This window comes from Gracilinanus agilis, chromosome 1, assembly GCF_016433145.1.
Source record: "Gracilinanus agilis isolate LMUSP501 chromosome 1, AgileGrace, whole genome shotgun sequence".
Taxonomy (NCBI): Eukaryota; Metazoa; Chordata; class Mammalia; order Didelphimorphia; family Didelphidae; genus Gracilinanus; species Gracilinanus agilis.
This window is the reverse complement of record NC_058130.1, coordinates 339,274,902-339,294,192: the sequence shown is the minus strand read 5'-3', so window position 1 is coordinate 339,294,192 and position 19,291 is coordinate 339,274,902. Positions and strand designations below refer to the sequence as shown.

Sequence of the window (19,291 nt, the reverse complement as noted above, 5' to 3'; positions counted from 1 at the left end):
AGAGCTATAACTATCAATATTTGCATCCAGGACAAAAATCTTTTGCTAGGGGTGGGAAAGAGATTGAGAGGAGATCATCTGGGATGTAACCATTAATGGGAGAAAGTGCTTCCAAACACTGGAAGATACTTTTGGGAAAGCCACCACCTGGGAATGAGGTCAAGTTGAGGAAAAGTCTGTCTATGGTATGATTGTTTGGCAGAGGAAACTCCTAAAGCTCTTCACTTTGGGAACTTATTTTTGTTAACTGAGAATTATGCTCAGTTTTTTCAAAGCTACACTAATAACACTATCACTGCCCATTAAATTTAAAAGTGGGGCCAAGACTTGGTTATCCTGCTCTTGTAATGGTTCTTCTTGCTCCTCTATTTTTTTTCATTCCATACTCTATGGTTATTTTGTGAAAACTCATTGTTCTCTGCTATTACTTTGAGAAAATTTGTAGAATAAGATTATGAAATCTTTTAATTTTTTTCTTCTATCTCTGTTGGAAGAAGAAGAGGAATAAAAGTGATGGAAAAATGTTACCATGATTTTTATTCTTATGCCCCTCCCCCAAGGTCATAGCTGGCCTAATCTAAATGTGAATCATATGCTAAATATGTTTTGAGGGATGTGAGTAGAGAGTAAGGAAAGAAATAAGCATTTATTAAATATCTACTATGTGTCAGACATTGTGTTGTCTGCAGGAGTTCTCTGAAAATATAACTATCTTCAGTCTTTAAATAATCAGTAACACCTAAGCATGCTTTTGTCCAAAGAATAAGCAGACCAGTCATCTTCCTAAGAGGCTGGATCTCTGGGCAGGTAAGTTTTTATTTGGGGACATAAAATAGTTCTCTAGTCCAGGGAGCAGGAAAGTATGCGTTTTTGTATTTGTTTACTTATTAGAGTTCTTTTACATTTGGTTATATATCATATACGTTAAAAAATCCCATGTGAATATTATACTCTGTGCTGTGCAATGAATATCATTGTTTAAAAACATTTACCATGGGGAAATGGAATTTTAGACATTGATTTGAAATATATTCTTTAACAAGTGGGCTAACTAGAAGGGCTTTTATTGTTAAAAATCTAAAATCATATTTATTCCTGCTATCCAGAAATTAACAACTCGATTTCTAAGTAAATTCTTCCATAATGTTAAGAACAAATGTTTACATTTCAACCATGAAGGAGAATATCTGTACCTATGGAGAAAGAGAAAAAAGAGGCAATTGACAGGAGCTATCTCTTTTGAGGCTAGCTTGCTATCTATGTTATCACTGAATTTTCTCTATGCAGATAAGGGTCATGTGAGTAGTTACGACTCAATAAGGTAAGTAACTGATTTCTAGCAAGTTGGCAACTTCTGCAAGATGGCTGAAATGGGATATTGTAGGACTATAAATGCATCGTCTTATATGATCTTTGAAGTTTCTGGTGATGTTTAAAATATGCCTTATGAGAAGTCTTTTCCTGAAAATCCTTTTTGTCTGTAAAAGCAAAGAGTAATGATTTTTCCAGAGCTGAGGAGTAATGCAGTATCACTAACAGGCAATAACAAAATGAGGGAAGACTCTTCAGACAAGTGGCAGACACATCTGGTTTGGTCTTTAGGGCCACTCAGGAAATTTTAAGCTACAAACCTTTTATGAGTGATGATATGGACTTAGAGGCCTGGAAAGGAGTATCATTCCCATATATGTAACAGAGAGAAGCTTTCATAGATAGAGCTGATGTGATTTTATTCTTTATGGTTCTACTTAATATTGCTCAGGAGCTACTTTTAAGTTCATAGTCTTAGTGGCTTTATTTTTGTGGTGGCTTGGCCTCATCCAAATAACTTGAAGATAGGACATCTTCAAACAAAAGTCTTTCTGTCAATCCTTATTTGGCGTTTAGAATAATGTCTTTTCTTAGGAATGGGGGAACAATGTAATATTGTAAGAGAGGTTGTTGAAGAGGTAGTAACTTAAAATGAAAGCATTTTACAATGCATCTCTTTCCTTTATAAATGGGCACACACAAAACAAAGAAATGGACACACCATTTCATAGGATGCTCCTGAAAACTAGGCACATTTAACCCAACACTTAGAACCTCAACACATGCTGTGTAATTAAAGGTTGTCACCATTATGAGATTGAATTACCATATTTATAATAACATGAAGTTTTAGCTTAATATAATTCATTTGTCTAAATCTTCTAGTCACAAGAGTAGCTAACTGTGAGAGCTTGGAATTTGAAGGCAAACCCATGAGTAGCATGGATTCTCAGAACCAAAATGGTTGACTTAAAATAAAATTATGTCCTTTAATTGCTTATCCCTTTCCTTCTTAACTCCCAAGAACCTCTTACTACAGAGGAGCTACGAGTAAAACAAAGAAAGGCTTAAAGTAAGAACTTAAGTTTTTTTTCTTTTGATGTACATTCATTAAGCAGATAAAACTATGATTTCTTTCAGCTCTCTGAAGGAGAAAATGAAACTCAATTGTCTCAAGCTTTAACACAGTGAGTAGAAAAAGTCCTTGTCCAATTATGCTCCGAATGATACCACACATATGAGTGTACAAAAGTCTACTATGGTATTTCAGTCAATTTGTGATCTCATTTATGTTGGATACTGCCATGAATGAATGAATGAATGAAAAGCATTTTATGTGTTTACTATATACTAAGCACTGAAGAGACAGATAGAAAAAAGAAGAGAGCAAATTCTGGAGTCAGAACATCTGGTTTCAGGTTCTGCCTCTGACCCTTACTACATGTGTGATCTTGCTTAAGTCACAATATCCCTGGACCTCAATTTTCTCATCTGTAAAATGGGGCCAGGGGCAGAGTGTGAGATGAACTAGATGGCCTGAGGTTTCTTCTTTATAATCCATAAATTCATTATAGTATTTCATTATATTCATTTGTCACAAGTTTGTTTGGCAATTCTCTAACTGTTGGACATTTAAATTGTTTCTGTTTTTTTATAATGATGAATAATAATCTAATAAATATCTCTATGCAAATACTTAAATTTTAAAAAAAATACTTTTAGGATATATTGCCAATGGAATAATTGGGTTAAGGGACATGATTAGTTTTGTAATTCTTTTAATGTATAGGCAGGTTGCTACCCTTTCCCCCAATATTCCACAAATTTGCCATCCTACCAGCCAGATGAGTGTCACTCCCCTTTGTATTATAAAAACAAGTGGAGGGTTAGAGCACAGAATGAAGAAGGAATTGATTGAATTTAGTGAATTTCAATTTCACATTACCATTGGACATAAGGAAAGTAAGGTGAAAGGCTATAATGATTTCCTTAATCTGAAAATTTGTTACAAATTTTTTGTGGTGATCTAAAACCTATATATTACATTCAGACTTGTCAAAAGAAGCCATTATAGTAAACTTTTTCTACCAATCTACCTTTCCTCATGAAGCCATATTAGTATGACTATATCAAATCAACATTCTTTACTATTTATGCATCACAACTTTTTACTACTACTTACTATTATTATTGTCAGCGAGTAAATAAATGTTCTGAATCAGGACTACTTTGAAGCATCATTTCTGTACATAGAGAAGAATATACATTTTGTTATACTTCCTTAGAAATACTATTAGCATCATAGTTTAATATATACAGAGCTAGAGGGAATCTTAACCATCATTTAAATTGACTAATTCATTCTGTAGATGAGAAAATTGAAGACCAGAGATTTGTAATGATTAGTCCAAGGTCATATTGTAAGTAGCAGAGACTGGATTCAGATTCCATTCCTCAGGACTCCAAGTGCATCAAATTTGAATGATGCCTGGTGCATAATTCCAGGGTATCTGATGATACAGGAGAGTGAGTGCTGCACTTGGAGTCAAGAAGAACTGAGTTCAAAACCTTTCTCAGACACTAGCATGTGATTGTGAGTAAGCCACTTTAACTCAGCCTCAGTATCCTTATCATCTGTAAAATGAACATATTAAGAGCAGCTACCTCACAGGGTTCTTGTAAAGATCAAATGAAATAACAAAGGAAAGGTAACTTGCAACCCATAGAACATTATGGAAGTGCTAGATATTTATTTAAATAGTAAGAAATAAAAGACTACTCACTTACTTTACATTATCAATTATGTTGACAACCAGAGCAATATACTGATTGCTTTTTCTCTTAACTCTCAGTTTTCCAGGGTCAGATGATACAAATTGTAGATTAACTGTTACTTTTTTTTTATCCTGTTGTCTCCAGTTTCTAGTTTGTATCATTACCTATTGTTAAAGTGAACGTGTATATCACCAGGGACTTTTCTATACATCCAGCTTTTGGTAGCCCTGTAGATCTTGACCATGGAGAGATAGTCAAATGGGGTAATTAATATAATGGAGGGGTGGATGGGTGATTGGAGAAGAAGATCCCTTCAAGAAAAAAAAAATAAAGAAAAAGAACCAAAAATCTTAGGTGCTAGATGATTTAACTTTGTTTGTTAACCTTAAATATTTTTTTGATATCTTCCTCCACTTTGACAATCACTTAAAATGGAAATGGAAATAAATTGATGAAGTAATTAGAGTAAATAATAGGGCTCAATAATTTTTCAAATAGAAAACCCACTTGAAATTGTTTTGGAATGACCATTGTTACTGTCCATTCTCTTTCAGAAATGAAATGGACAATCCACTGTTCTCTGAAGAAGTCCCCCAAGATGATCTAGTGCTGGACTCCGAATGGCAGAATGAGCACAATTATTCTGCAGGTATGTTGTTCATGGGAATTGGAAGTTTGTCTAAAATAGACAAATTTGTTTGTCTAAAAATAGAAAGATTGGGTGTATTTCTTTAGAATACTTCTTTTGTTGCCATCTTGCATGGAAAGATGTCTTGAGGAATCAACCAACAAGCATTTATACATGAATACTATGTGCCAGGTATTGAACTAAGTCTAGTGGATACAAACAGTTCCCTCCCCAGCAAAAAACCAGTGCCTATCTTCAAGGAGCTTGTAATCTATACAATGTAGTAAGTGGTGTGGGATATAGAAAAGTGTATAGTGTATATTATGTAAAACTTGAACTACCTCTGCTTTCCACCCTCAGCTGCTGTCCCTGACAGTCACATCAGAATAATTTTGAGGCAGCAAGTAAGCTTTAGCCAAAATATTTCTTCATCTATTCAGGCAAAAATGTTTATTGAGTACTCAGTCACAATGTCTAAGGCAATATGGGAGTAGAAATGAGGGGGAAGAATCCCCCCAAATAACAATAAGAAAGAATAAGCCATGATCCTGTTCTCAAGAAGGTAATAATTTAATACGCCTATTTCTCTACCTCATTCTGATTCTGCCCCTCAATGCCAGATGAGGAACAGAGTTCTCTCCTCTATGCCTTGAATCTTTCACAGATCCAGTGGCCCTCTCCAGCTGACCTGTTAAAGTCTGCTGCTTGTTATGCAGGGTTGCAGCAGGAGCTTTTTGCTTTTGCAAATTCAACTGTAACAGCCCTGGCAATTAGAAGTTTAGAATGTTCACAAAAAAAAAAACCAGTTGGAGCCTGAGGCTATAAATAGTCCTGAAGCTCCAACTGAGGGGCTTTTGCCTGTTGGCTTTGGCTTTGCCTTGGCCTGTGCTTTTGTCTTTTGGGGCATTTGAACCTAGTCTTATTTCTCTGGACCTCTCCCTGATCTCTCCATTACATCCCTGCTATTTCCCCTGAATTTCCCTTTGGGCCCTGGGAGGAAGGATGGTTTTGGTGATTGGACATCGTTGATTTAGTTTCGGTAGGCAAGTAGGACATCCTAAATCAAGCCATCCCTTATTTAGTGATCTGATAAATACTTTACTTCAGGGCAGTGAAGCCTTCCTGACTGGGTCTCTCTCAATCTGACACCTATCTCCTGTGACCCTTCCCCCAACACCAGCTTTCTCCTGCTCTTTCCCTTGGCTTACCTCTAACATTAATAAATCCCCTTTGTTACCTACACAAAGCCTCTGGTGAATCATTGTATTGAATATTAAGGCAGAGGTTGAAGAGGGAGGACGTTACTTTCCTTTATTTCTTGAGGGAAACCTAGGCATCCATCTTGGGCAGGAAGTACCCAGCCCAGACTTCCTACAGACATCAGTTTCACTGGCAGGGAGGAGCCTTTGACTCCTCCCACAAAGGGATCTTAGAAATTAACAAGAGAAAACTCTCCAGCCAGATCTAAACTATTTCTGACTGGCCCAATTCCTCTTGAACCATAGAGATATCTTCCCTGCCTGAAGGATCCTGTCTATTTCCCCCCAGTATATCCTCTGTCTCTAGCCTCTATTTTGACTTTGCTGTCTTCTTCTGACTTTGTTTTGATGTTCACTGTCACCATAGGGATTTTTTGTGGTCGGGTTATTTATTTATTTATTTTGGTTTGCTCATTCTTCTTGTCAAGTTATTTCTTGACTTTTTATTTTATGTTAAAGTTGGGCTTTGATCCTGGAGTGGAGGGGACATTGTTCCAAACTTCAGGTTTTTCATGCTGCTGTTTTCAGAGTTAATTCTGGGGAACCATAAGTTTTCAGTTCTTCCAAGGTGGTATATGATCTAAGGAAAGGTGGTCACTGCTCTCCTGGCCTGTGTTTTAGTCTGCAAGTGCCCATAAGAACTCTTTTCCACCCTGGAACTGTGACCAGGCTCCCTGTTCCTATGTGTGCTTCTCCTTATCCTGGTACTATGAACTAGAACTTTGTATGAGCAGTGCAACAGTCTTGCATCTAGTGCCAACAAAGGATTCTCTGTAATCTCTTTCTGACCTCTTGTCCACCTCATTACCATCTGTGGTCTAAGAAGTCCAGAAGTCATCGATACTTATTTGGTTGCCCCTAAGACCTGTTGCTAGCTTGCTGGGCATGGCCCGTGTTGGAACTGTCCACTGTCACCCCAACAAGGTGGACCTTCTAAGTTGTCTTGATCTAGAAAATTCTATTACCCCATCCTTTTGTTGGCTCTGTTACTCCAGAATTCATTTCAGGCATATTTTAAAGATGTTTGGAGGGAAATTTGGGAGAGTTCAGTCAAATCTCTACCTTTATTTTGCCATCTTGGCTCTTCCCTTCCATTAGCTTTCCCTGGTTCCATAGTACCCTGCTCTAAACTGAAAGTGATATAAGGATATCACTCCTTCTTGTATTATAATTGGGTATCTCTTTTTTCTCTGTTATATTTTTAAAATCTTGAGAGTAGAATTGATGTCATAACTATCTTTATATTCCTAGTACCTATCATAGTGCTTATACATAGTGGCCCCTTAATTCATGCTTACTGAATTGAAAATGGCTATCACATATTTGCCTTGTTGGTGAATGGGATAAGAATTCAGATATGGAGAAGAAGAAAATGTATTCCTTGAGTTTCCCTAACTTAGCCATCAGGGACATGTCTGAGAACAAAGTGGAGGCAAAACCAGAGAGTATGTACCCCCCCTCCCCCCAGACTTTTTTGGACATCCAACCAAATTCGCTTTGTCATTCTATAGCATCCTGCTCATGCAAGCTCAGTTACTGGCTGCTAAGCTAAACTGGGAACTTCTTATATCCATAATGGGGGAGAAATGGAACTGAATAACTATGATTGGATTATTTTTGTTTCGATTGGTCAAATTAGGATGGTGCCAGGCCACATCTACACAGTTGAAATTATCTGAGGATAATTTAGGCAAAATTAATGTTTTTTCCCTGGATTACTATCCCCCAATTATTATAGTTGTGCATATCTTGACTTAACTGACCCCCCTTTTCATGCTCCCCATTCTTCCCTTTCCCTTCTCCCCCCTCTTCTAGATATAGACAAGACTATTCCAAAAGAAGACATTCCAGAACTACCTGCCAAGTCTTTGGGGGTGGAAATGGAATGGCTGGGAATATAGTTTTAACAAAAGGGAAAAACTACATATGCTTTAATAAAAGTTGATTTCTTCCCTCCCTTCCCCCCCCCCCCCCCAGGAAATGATACAGAAGATCTTGGATTTCTGCAAGGGTCAGAAAAGGTCAGTCTATTTGTACATCCTAGGCTACCTATGTATGACACAGATTTATAGATTTAAAAGAGATCATTTATCATTTGGGGAATGGCTCTTATTTTAATAAAATGAATCATATATTTATATTTATATTTTGGAATATTTTACATTTTGGAAATGAAACCTTTATCAGAGGCTTGCGGCAAATATTTTCCATAATTAATTACCTAGTTAAAAGTTTTCCTTTTAATATTAGCTGTTTTAGTTTTATTTGTGCAAAATTTTTGATTTTTAACTAATCAAAATTATTCAGTTTATCCTCTGTGATCCTCTTTATCCCTAGCTTATTCACAAACTCTTCACCTTTCCTAAAATATGAATGATAATTTCTTTCTTACTCCTCTTCTTTGACCTTCTATGTTTTTCATGTTTCCACTTGAAGCTTATATTGGGATATGTGCCAGGGGTTGCTCAAAACTTAATTCTTGCCATTATTTTCTAGTTTCACCAGCCATATCTTTTGAAGTTTGTTTTGCTTGACTGTTTATTTTTTGAGAGTTTTAGCAATTTATTTGTTTATTGGTTACATTAAAGTTCCCAGATATCTCCCTCCTTCCCTGCCCTGCCTGCCCTGAAAAGGCATTATTTGACAAAATATATATGTATATATAAACTATGTCTTTTATGTTTCTGTTTATCAGTTCTTTCTCTGGGTATTTGTTGCAAGGGTTTTGTTTTCCTTTTAATTTTTGGGAGAAGTATAGGAGTAAAGGAGAAAGAAAAGAAATACTTGTTATTTTTTTTTAAACCCTTCCCTTCCAGCTTAGAATCAATACTGTGTATTGTTACCAAGGCAGAAGAGCAGCAAGGGCTAGGCAGTAGGGGTTAAGTGACTTGCCCAGGGTCACACAGCTAGGAAATGTCTCAGGCCAGATTTGAACCTAGGATCTCCCATCCACTGAGCCACCCAACTGCCCCCAAAATACTTGTTATTTTAAAGAAATTTTAATAAAATAAAAAGGACTTTGATAAGGAGAATCTAGTCTATTCCTTGTTTTTAGGTAGTATTATAGTGAAATTATCCTAAAGAGAAGTTTTGTTCTTTTTGGCTTCCAGTGATTTTAATAGTAACTAAATTTGTAGTTATATGCCCCTACTGTCTAATGGAAAAACCTTCCTCATAATGTAATTTAATATATTTAAAAGACCACTGAGTTTAAGTCCCTGCTCTTACCACGGGAACTTTGACAGATCACTTAAAGTCTCTGAGCCTCAGGCTCTTCATCTTCATATTTATCTCAGTACATAAGACTGGGATACACATCCTGGTAGAGCCTGTACTTTCTTTTGACTTAATGATTCTGGTTCCTAACTTTTCTGTTTTACAACCTATTAATCATCTGCATTGATTTTTTTCATCTATTGTATAATCATAATCATAGATTTAGAGCTAGAGAACCTTAGAGGTCATTTAGTTGAACACTTCATTTTATAGATAAGGAAAATGTGTCCTAAGAAGGTTAAGTGATTTGCTGAAGTCACAGAGATAGAATATAGGACAGCCTATATTTGAACTTAGCTCTTGTGACTCCAAATCTAGCACTTTTTCCCACAATCTGCTGTTTTCTTGAACAAGTATAATTTTCAACAATTTGAGCAACACATAATGTGTTGCCTGCCTTAGAGGAACTTAAAACTTCATGAGAGAAACAAATCCTCCACAATCTACTACCAACAATTTCCTACTTTGTTTTTCAATATTCCTCTGCTTAAATTCTCTGTTTTCAGCCAAACTACCCTATTTGTCCTCTCACAAAAACACTTTTTATTTTATCTTATGCCATTTCCCCTCTATAGAATATTGCCTCCCTCTTCTCTCCTTACCCAAATCCTATGCATCTTTTAGGGCTCACATGCTCCTAGCAGGTGTCTAATGGACTTTTAACTCTAAAGTTCCATAATTACATAGTTCATTGTTCTTGCCATTTATTTGGCAGTAAATCATATATTTTTTACTTCCTTTATGCTTTTTATGTTCATAATTATTTAACTCTTGTGTTGCTATGAACCTATTCATGTGTTTCATATCCTATCTCTCAATTAGATGTAAATTCCCTATGTTCTTTGTATCTTCCAGAGTGCCTCACAAACTGCTTTTCATGGAGAAAGACCTTCAATAAAACATATAATTATAACTTCACTTTTAGAACAGCTTTAACAATTTATAGTGCTCTTGAATGTTCTCATTGGTGGCAAATCTTCATGGTTTGAGACTGGGTTTTAATTTTAGGAAATAGTACAAAGTAATTTAGAATCAAGTCTTGGAAGGTCAAAATTTCATTATAATTTTTAGTCTGAAATCATCCATGACCACAAAATACATGGAGAATGTATTAACTTGTGTAGAACAGACTCTAAGTAAAATGGGACTTGAGAGAAGGAAGAGATCTGTGTGGGCTAGAATAGTCACACTTAGAGAGAACCCTCCAAAAGAAGGCTTTATGGAGAAGATAAGTCTTGAGCTGGACTTTATTTATTTATATAAAATTTTCTAGTTAGTTTTATTTTATTTTATTTTAAAAATTATTTTATTTAGAATATTTTCCTATGGTTACATGATTCATATTCTTTCCCTCTCCTCACCCCCCCCCCGCCCCACTTCCCTCACTCCGTAGCCAACACGCAATTCCACTAGGTTTTACATGTATCATTGAATGAGACCTATTTCCATATTATTGGTGGTTGCACTAGGGTAATTGTTTAGCATCTACATCCCCAATAATATCCACCCTCAACCCATGTGTTCAAGCAGTTGTTTTTCTTCTGTGTTTCTACTCCCACAGTTCTCTCTCTGAATGTGGATAGTTTTCTTTTCATAAGTCCCTCAGCATTGTTCTGGGTCATTGCATTGCTGCTAGTAGAGAAGTCCGTCGATTTTACCACAGTGTATCAGTCTCTGTGTACAATGTTCTCCTGGTTCTGCTCTTTTCACTCTGCATCAATTCCTGGAAGTCATTCCAGTTCACATGGAATTTCTCCAGTTCTTTAGTCCTTTGAGCTCAATAGTATTCCATCACCAGCAGATACCACAATTTGTTCAGCCATTTCCCAATTGAAGGGCATATCCTCGTTTTCCTGTTTTTTGCCACAACAAAGGGTGCAGCTATAAATATTTTTATACATGTCTTTTTCCTTATGATCTCTTTGGGGTATAAACCCAGCAGTGGTATGTTGAGCTGGACTTTAAAGAATGTGCAAGATACAAGTCTTGAATTCTCTGCAGGTTTTCTATATCTTTCCGACTTCATTCTCAATTTTACTTCAGTTCTATGAATACATATGGGAATATATGTAGACTTCTCATAACTTGTTGGGGCTTATTTACTTTTCCCCACTCATGGTGATGGGATATGAGGAAGGGATGGAGAACCAATGGACTTACATTTTCCTTATGACATCAATTTAGCAAATATTTATTGTCTACTCTGTGCAAGGTACCCATTTTACTAGATGAGAGGACTAAGGAAGGTGTATTCATCTTCTCATTCTTTACCATTCATTTTGAAGATGATTGCTTCTTTCCATCTTATATTAGCTTAGAATTATTTTTCAGACTTCTAAAAATGAGGGTTATTATTCATAGTTGTCTGTATGGGAGGATCTATATACTTCATTTTCATTGTTTGAAACATTTTTGGAATAGACTTGCAAGCCTATAGCACACCTGTTTGAATATTCTCAGTGGTGGCAAATAACCATGACTTAAGACTGAATTTTGATTTTAGGAAGTAGTTCAAAGTCATTTGGATATCTTGTGTATAACGTCAAAATAAAGTGTGACAAAACAAATAATCTAACTGATTTGTGTGTGAAGAACTGTCTCTGAAAGAAGGTTCAGAAAAGTTGATCCAGGGCAGCTGGGAAGCTTAGTGGATTGAGAGCCAGGCCTAGAGATGGGAGGTCCTGGGTTCAAATCTGGCCTCAGACACTTCCCAGCTGTGTGACCCTCGGCAAGTCACTTGACCCCCCATTGCCTACCCTTACCACTCTTCTGCCTAGGAGCCAATACACAAAAGTTAAGGGTTAAAAAAAAAGGAGATCCAAAAATATTTTGAACAATAGCAGTATTGTTGAAATAAATATATTGCCTCTCAGGTGACTACTTTGATGGATAATGCACATCTGATTGTTTAAATTAATGTAACACCAGCTTAAGGGACAGTTAGGAGGCTCAGTGGGTGGAGCACCTGGGCTGGAGTCAGGTAAATCTCAATTCAAATCTGGCCTAAGACATTTAGCTATATGACCCATGGCAAGTCACTTAACCCTGCTGGCCTCAGTTTCCTCATCTGTAAAGTGCTCCAGAAAAAGAAATGACAAATCTCTTCAGTATATTTACCAAGAAAACCCCCAAATGGGATAACAAAGAGTTGGACATGACTAAAAACAGTTGAACAACAACATAATACCAGCTTCAATAGAAACTTGTTTCTTTTAAAGAGGTTATTGAAACTACTATTATAGTAGAATGATAGAATATTTGTCAGTCCTTTCATTTTATGGTTGAGGACCAGGGCATGGGGGTGAGATGTAAGGGATCTGACTAAGTGGCAAAACTGGAATTATGATCCAAGTGTCATTTCCATTATACCATAGCTATCTTCTGTACCTCCATTAGCACAGGTAATCAGAACTTGTCTGAAAAGATATTTTACCATCTGTATTATTGGGTCAGGCAATTTCACTTTGGATTCATGCTAAATGCCCAGTTACTTAGCTTAACAGACAATCACATCTCTGAATATTCTGGATCACTGACAATTTCTGTTGGTTAACTGTATAAAATGTTAATTATTTTAAATTTTCCTGTCTGTTCAGTGTAGGATATATAATTTAAGAGGAAAGCAAGCTGGTAAGGTTGTGTGTATATGTGTGTGTGTGTGTGTGTGTGTGTGTGTGTGTGTTTATTTATGTGGGGTAAGCTGTATTTTTTCTAGCATTTACCTGGAAGAGTTGAACTATGGTAAGGTTGTTGTAGACATCTTTTGCAGATGCTGTAATATTGGAACTTCTATTTGGAATTCATAGGAATTAAGTGATGGAGATGACTCCCCTGAAATTAGCCTACTCTCAGGTGCTGTTATTACAAGTTATGGTACAGTAGAAGTAAAGAAAAAACCATCAGAGAAGCTGAAGGGGCACAGTGTATTGACAGAGTCTCTAAAGGAAGTTGCATTGCCTTCAAGAGAAATCGAGAGAGAAGATAGTGCCTGTGAAATGTTGGTGCCCATTACGGAAGACTCGTCAGGATTATCAGAAAGTATTCTGGTTGGATACCCATTTAAAATGAATGAAATTGAAACTAAAGAGTTGTTAAAACCATTGAGTGATTTGGGTAGTCCCAAATCAATGTCACCTTTAGATCATTTGTTGATTTGTCAGGAAGATGTTCTGTCAGAGGACATGCAAGAAAATGAGAAAAATGATGCATTACCGGCTGAACTGCTGACAGCCCTGAATACATTGTCAGAATCTGTGGTGGAGTCCATCTGTCAAAGAATGGAAAGGGGCAATGGGTCCTCTGCTGAGAATGAGTTCTTAGAAACAGAACCCAGCATTTCTCAGACAGACAATGATTGTACACAAATAGGAATGAATTTTGAATTTCAGCATTCTGTTCAGCCTTTTGGTCAAGGTCCCAAGTTAACGGAACCTTTGTTGAAGGATATAACAATGCAGCAAGTAAGTGCAAGTTTTAATCCTTATATTTTACATTTTATAGATGTTAAAATAGCAAGGCCTTCATTGAACATTGACCATAAGCTAAATTAAATTGAAATTTTCCATCACTAAATATCAGCACCTCTATAGGGCTATTGTCATGCTGCCTCTGATGCTTTGGAACAAGCTTCCTCCGTCTTTCATCAGCGACCATAAATGAGCCAGACCTAAAAAAGCTTTTCAGGAATAGGGTAAATGAATGGTTTTTCCCCCCAATATGTCCATGAGGATTTATTGCTCACTTTTTCCTGGATAGGAATAGGAGACAGAGAATTTATGACCAGGATTTTCCCTTGTGAGCTTGTAAAGACATTAACTATGTGTCTTCTTGTGTAGTTGAGATAAACTAGCCTGCACCATTTCAGTTATTTGTACACTTCCCTGTAGAGTTAATAGGTTCGAGATTGGCATAGATGAATTTATGGATGATGGAACCGTAATGGATAATGGGATAAAGCATGGTATAGTAAGAGGATCACTGGGTTTAGGATGAGAAGACCTGGGTTTGAATCCCATCTCTGCCACTTACCACCTGTATTACCTCAGGCAAGTCAAAAACCTCCCTGGGCCTCATTGTCCTCATTTATAAAATGAGGAGGTTGTGCTTGATGGCCTCAAAGAGCCTTTCCAGGTGGAAGTCTATCATTCTGAGTTCTATAATGCCATGATTTGTTATTCAGGAGACACAATTTGTTCTTTGGAGTCATTGTCAGTAGAGTATCCTCTACTCTTTTATACAAAGCGGCTCATGATGCTACTATGAGAAATAAAGTCTGAGTGAACTTTTTTGGACTGACATTTCATAGGAGCAGTTTTCAATCTTTTTGGTTTTACTCTTACACTCATTTAAAATTATAATAAAACCCCATTCTATGTTAACACAAAAAAGCCTATTTTCTGAAATTAACATTTAATGAAAATAGGGGCATTGTTTTACATGTTTTTACAGATCTCTTTAATGTCTGGCTTAATAGAAGACTTCTGAATTTTCATACCTGTTTCTGTGCTCAGTCTGTTGCCAAAAGGATGAATATTTTATAAAGCAAATAATGTCTTAGAATTATTATGAAAATACTTAAAAAATTTTAATAAAAAATTTCCACATGAGTTTTGCAAAGTTATATAATCCAAATTGTTTCTTTTCCTTCTTCCCTCCCTGCCTCTTCCCCCGCCCCCTACCCCAAACTGACAAGCAATTCAGTCTGGGTTATACATGTATTATATCACAAAACATGTTTCCATATTATTCATTTTCATAAATGAATAATCTTATAAAACCAAAGCCATAAAACCCATGTAAACCCATATACCCAAATAAACAAGTTATAAGTCATATGCTTCGATATGAATTCTTACTCCAGCAGTTTTTTTCTCTGGAATGGATAGCATTCTTTTTATGAAAATACTTTTGACCATGAAGACCTTTTAAAAGTGTCTTGAGGACACCACATCAATCCTAGACAATACTTTGTTAATTTCAGTCTTCCAGCATTTAGTTTAATCTACATGTGTGTCTCTGGGTGAAAGAGTTCTCCATCTTTACCTTGCCCTTTTTATACCTATAACTTGAAGCTATATAACTTTGAAGGAATTCAGAGGGACTCTATTTTCACTAGTTCATTCCTTTTGAAATTTAAGACCACTGCTATGATTATCCTACCATATCCTTTTTTGAAATTTTCAAATGTATATCATGTCTTACCATAATATTTGTGTTTTTAAATACATCTGTATACATGCTTTTCCCTTGTAAAGAACATATTAGTTTTATTTCCAACAAGGGAACCCAAATTATAACTACTTTTTTTCAGGATTTTCTTTAAGATTATTAGCATTATTCATGTCTCTGCTTCCTTTCTCTTTCAGGGTAAAGAAGGCCTAAGTTCATTTGGACAGGAAACCTTAACACATCAAAATGATGCCTGCTCTGTTGGGCTTAGAAAAGAGGAGGATTTAAATACCATGGAAACTACCATGGCCATGGAAACTTCATCTGTTTTAAGGAGATCAGCCAGATTGAAAGCAGTAAGAGCAGGAGGTACCCCTAAAGATCTAGATGAGGTATATAAAATGCCTGAAGAGATTCTACAGAAAACACACAGTGGACTTCCAGTTGAGTATTTCAGGTATGCTGTCAAGTTTTTTTTTTTTTTTTTCCCTTAGGCACTAGGTCATCCTTGTAGATAACTATCCTTGAGGAGAACTTTTTGATGGGTCCAAAGTAAACAAAAAAAACATATTGCTGTATTTATTTTTTTCTATTTACCTTGTGATTCAGAGAAATAGCCTAGTGTGGTATAGTATATGGAGAGATGCACCTCAAAGCTGGGAAGACCTGGGTTCCATTTCCAAATCTGAACATACTGACCATGTGACCCCAAACAATTGATAGCCTCTTAGTGCTCTAGGCCACATTCTAAGACAAAAGTTGCAGAGAAGATGCTGAGCTGCATTATTAAGAGAAGTTCTCAATACTAGGTTCAGTCCCTATCTTTGTGTTGAGATTCCCATTGAGAACTTTCTGTTCTGCAGACAGGATGGCTTCTTTTATGGAGCTTCAGAACAAGTGTTAGAAGATGATGGCAAGAGAGAAGAGTGAACTTCCACCCTTGGAAGTAAAGAACACCTACAATTTTTTTAATACAGACTGGATAGCATAAGGAGATAGCTGGGAAGCTTAGAAAGATTACTTGTGTTTCCTGAGAGAATCTTTCCTGTACCTTACTCTTAAAGCATCTCAGTCAAGTCCATTAAAGCTTTGAAATTTCTACAAAAATTTAGTGTGATCACCTCAATCCACTTATAATGAAGAGAAGAATTAAATTAACTTTTTAAAATCACATTTATTTTCCTAGAACACAAGATCCTCCTTTTCAGAATAACAGTGATGAGAAATCCATAGAACGGAGCAAGGAACAGATTTTATCTCCTTATAGCTCTGATGAACAGTTAAGAAAGGGCAGAAAAACTGCAAAAAATAGTAAGTTTCATTTTGAATATCTATTTGCCAGAGACCTGTCTTCTTACAGAATTGTCTTATACTTGCTCTTAAGAGCCAAAGAATTTAGTAGCTGGTTACATTTCCCCCTCCTGTGGTGGTGTTACAAGCCATGTCTGCTCTACTCTTTTTACTTTTTTCTCCCCCCTTCCCCCATTTCTTTCAGAAAGGAAAATTTCTAAGTAGTCACAGAATAAACAGTATTTACATAAAAAGAACCTCAGGAATTGTGAAATAGCAACAGAGAATATTGATAGTATCAAATCAAGAATTTGTAGTCTAGTAGTACTCAGCAGCAAATGTGCTTATGTGCTCAGGTACCATGTGAAGATTTGACATCTGATAGTGAATTATGGGAAATTAATCTAAAAAGCCTGTCTGAAAAAAAGCCTTTTATATTCAGTTGAGTTGCCATTATAAAGTAAGACATATTCAATGGTAGGATTTTGAAGAAATGAATCAGGGCTGCTTAGGAGGATCAGTTATAAGGAGGCAACCAGCTAAGGCTTCATGTCCTCAGAGATATGAACGCCATATTTTATCATTCACACTAATGTGGAAAACTGAAGGAACACACTTAGTGTTCCTTCTATTTGGTTTAGGAAATCAGAATTGTCCCCTAGGGTCTCTCATGGTCTATGAAATGAGATAATGTTTATAAACTTCTACATGAATGCAAGCTATGATGATGATGATTTAGCTGTTGACAGTACTTCTTTAGTACTTAAGAAAAAGAAGCCTATTTTCTATGCTGATCTTTTAGAGCAGGGGTCAGCAACCTTTTTGGCCGTGAGAGCTATAAACGCCACATTTTTTAAAATGTAATTTCGTGAGAGCCGTACAGTGCTCACAGTGCGCGCTCCTGTAACAGCCCCTGAAAAAAAATTGACTTTATGGCTCCTGCAGAAAGAGCCATATGTTGCCGACCCCTGTTTTAGAGGTTACTTTTACATATTTCTTCCTTCCTTCCTTCCTTCCTTCCTTCCTTCCTTCCTTCCTTCCTTCCTTCCTTCCTTCCTTCCTTCCTTCCTTCCTTAAGGCAGAAGAGTAGGCAATGAGGGTTAAGTGACTTGCCCAGGGTCACACAGCTGGGAAGTGTCTGAGGTCATATTTGAACCTAGGACCTCCTGTCTCTAGGCCTGACTCTCAATCCACTGAGCTACCCAGCAGCCCCCTTCTTATATCTTTCTTAGGGACCTTTGAGGGGTTTTCTTTTGCTTCATAAGAGGCACCATGACATAGGGAATAGAAGCCTAGCCTTGTAATTAAGAAGGTCTGGATTTGAGTCCTGCCTCTGACACGTATTATCTGTGTGACCAAGGGCAAGCCCTTAACCTCTCACTGCCTCCAGGCTACTCTCTAAGAGTATGTTACAGATGACTTGCCAGACTGCATTGGTAGAGTTTCCATACTAAGAGTTCCTTACATGTATGAAATCACAAGTCTTGATCCAAATAAATGAAAGAATGTGAAATAGCCTGTTCTTATTTAGTGATGACTTAGCTTTTTAATAATTTAAATAGCCTTTTTCAACAGAATGTTTAAGAAAAGAAATTCAGCCTCTTTAGGATGCATAGTCTTTATAGAGACTTTAATAATTCAGCCACTGAAATTAACTTCAACTAGGGGCTTGGCAAATGAACTTAAATTTTTCCAAAATAAGACGTTTGATTTATATTCCCATTATTAAATAACTAGACTGATTTAAATATATAAAGTTATACTTTTAAGTAAAATATATGTATTTTCTCATATATACAAATTTCATAAAAGTGTCTTTAAATCTCCTGATTTTTGTAAATATATTCAAAATAATACCACAGTGCTGTTTGCTTTAAAAATTATTTCTTTTGTCATCTTTTTTCTCACATTTGTTATAAGTGCATGCAAGAATATTTTTCAAAGAGTAGAAACTCACTGAAATAGGATAAACCAATTTTTTTTTAAACACAATAAAATATTCTTTATTGAATCTGCATAACTGTTTGGGTGGAGGAGGGAATGGTTGAACTGTGATTTCCCATAAGCATGAGACTTTAAAAGATATTTACCATGAACTCTGTTCTAAGAAATGGAAATAAAGGTACACAGCATTTATTAACTGTGTGTCAGTGGGGGAATGGTTGAACAGATAATGGTGTATGATTAATAGAATTCTCTGAAACCATCCCCTACATTATTTCTTACAGCACAACTTTAAGAAAACTTGACTACATTTACATACCATAACTTGTTCATTCTCTAATTTATGGAAATTTCCTCAGATTCCCCATTCTCTGTTTGTAAATCCTTTAGGATCAATTTTTCCCCCTCCCCTTATTCTTCTACTTCACTGTTAAATGTACTTCTGTACCTAATTGCATTTGTCTGTACTCTTCAGCTGTTCCCCCTATCCCTTCTTTTTGTAAAAATCTGCTTTCCCATTTTAATGAGATTTCCCCTAATCTTCCTTTCCCTTTGTTTCTACTGTATTACTCTTCTCTTTCCATTCTTCTTTTAAGATCATTAAGACATAACAGAAGGGGCAGCTGGGTAGCTCAGTGGA

The 19,291-nt window shown here is 36.3% G+C and overlaps 1 protein-coding gene across 1 annotated transcript in view; it reads left to right on the top strand.

Annotated features, from left to right (window-relative positions):
* Window positions 1-19,291, top strand: part of ANKRD31 (ankyrin repeat domain 31) — a 188,979-nt gene that overhangs the window by 16,036 nt on the left and 153,652 nt on the right. Inside the window, exons 5-11 of the mRNA XM_044680804.1 lie at window positions 762-807; window positions 1,288-1,321; window positions 4,641-4,735; window positions 5,335-5,468; window positions 13,056-13,709; window positions 15,615-15,874; window positions 16,604-16,728. Coding sequence (XP_044536739.1) covers window positions 762-807; window positions 1,288-1,321; window positions 4,641-4,735; window positions 5,335-5,468; window positions 13,056-13,709; window positions 15,615-15,874; window positions 16,604-16,728 — 1,348 coding nt within the window. The remainder of the gene's footprint in view (window positions 1-761; window positions 808-1,287; window positions 1,322-4,640; window positions 4,736-5,334; window positions 5,469-13,055; window positions 13,710-15,614; window positions 15,875-16,603; window positions 16,729-19,291) is intronic.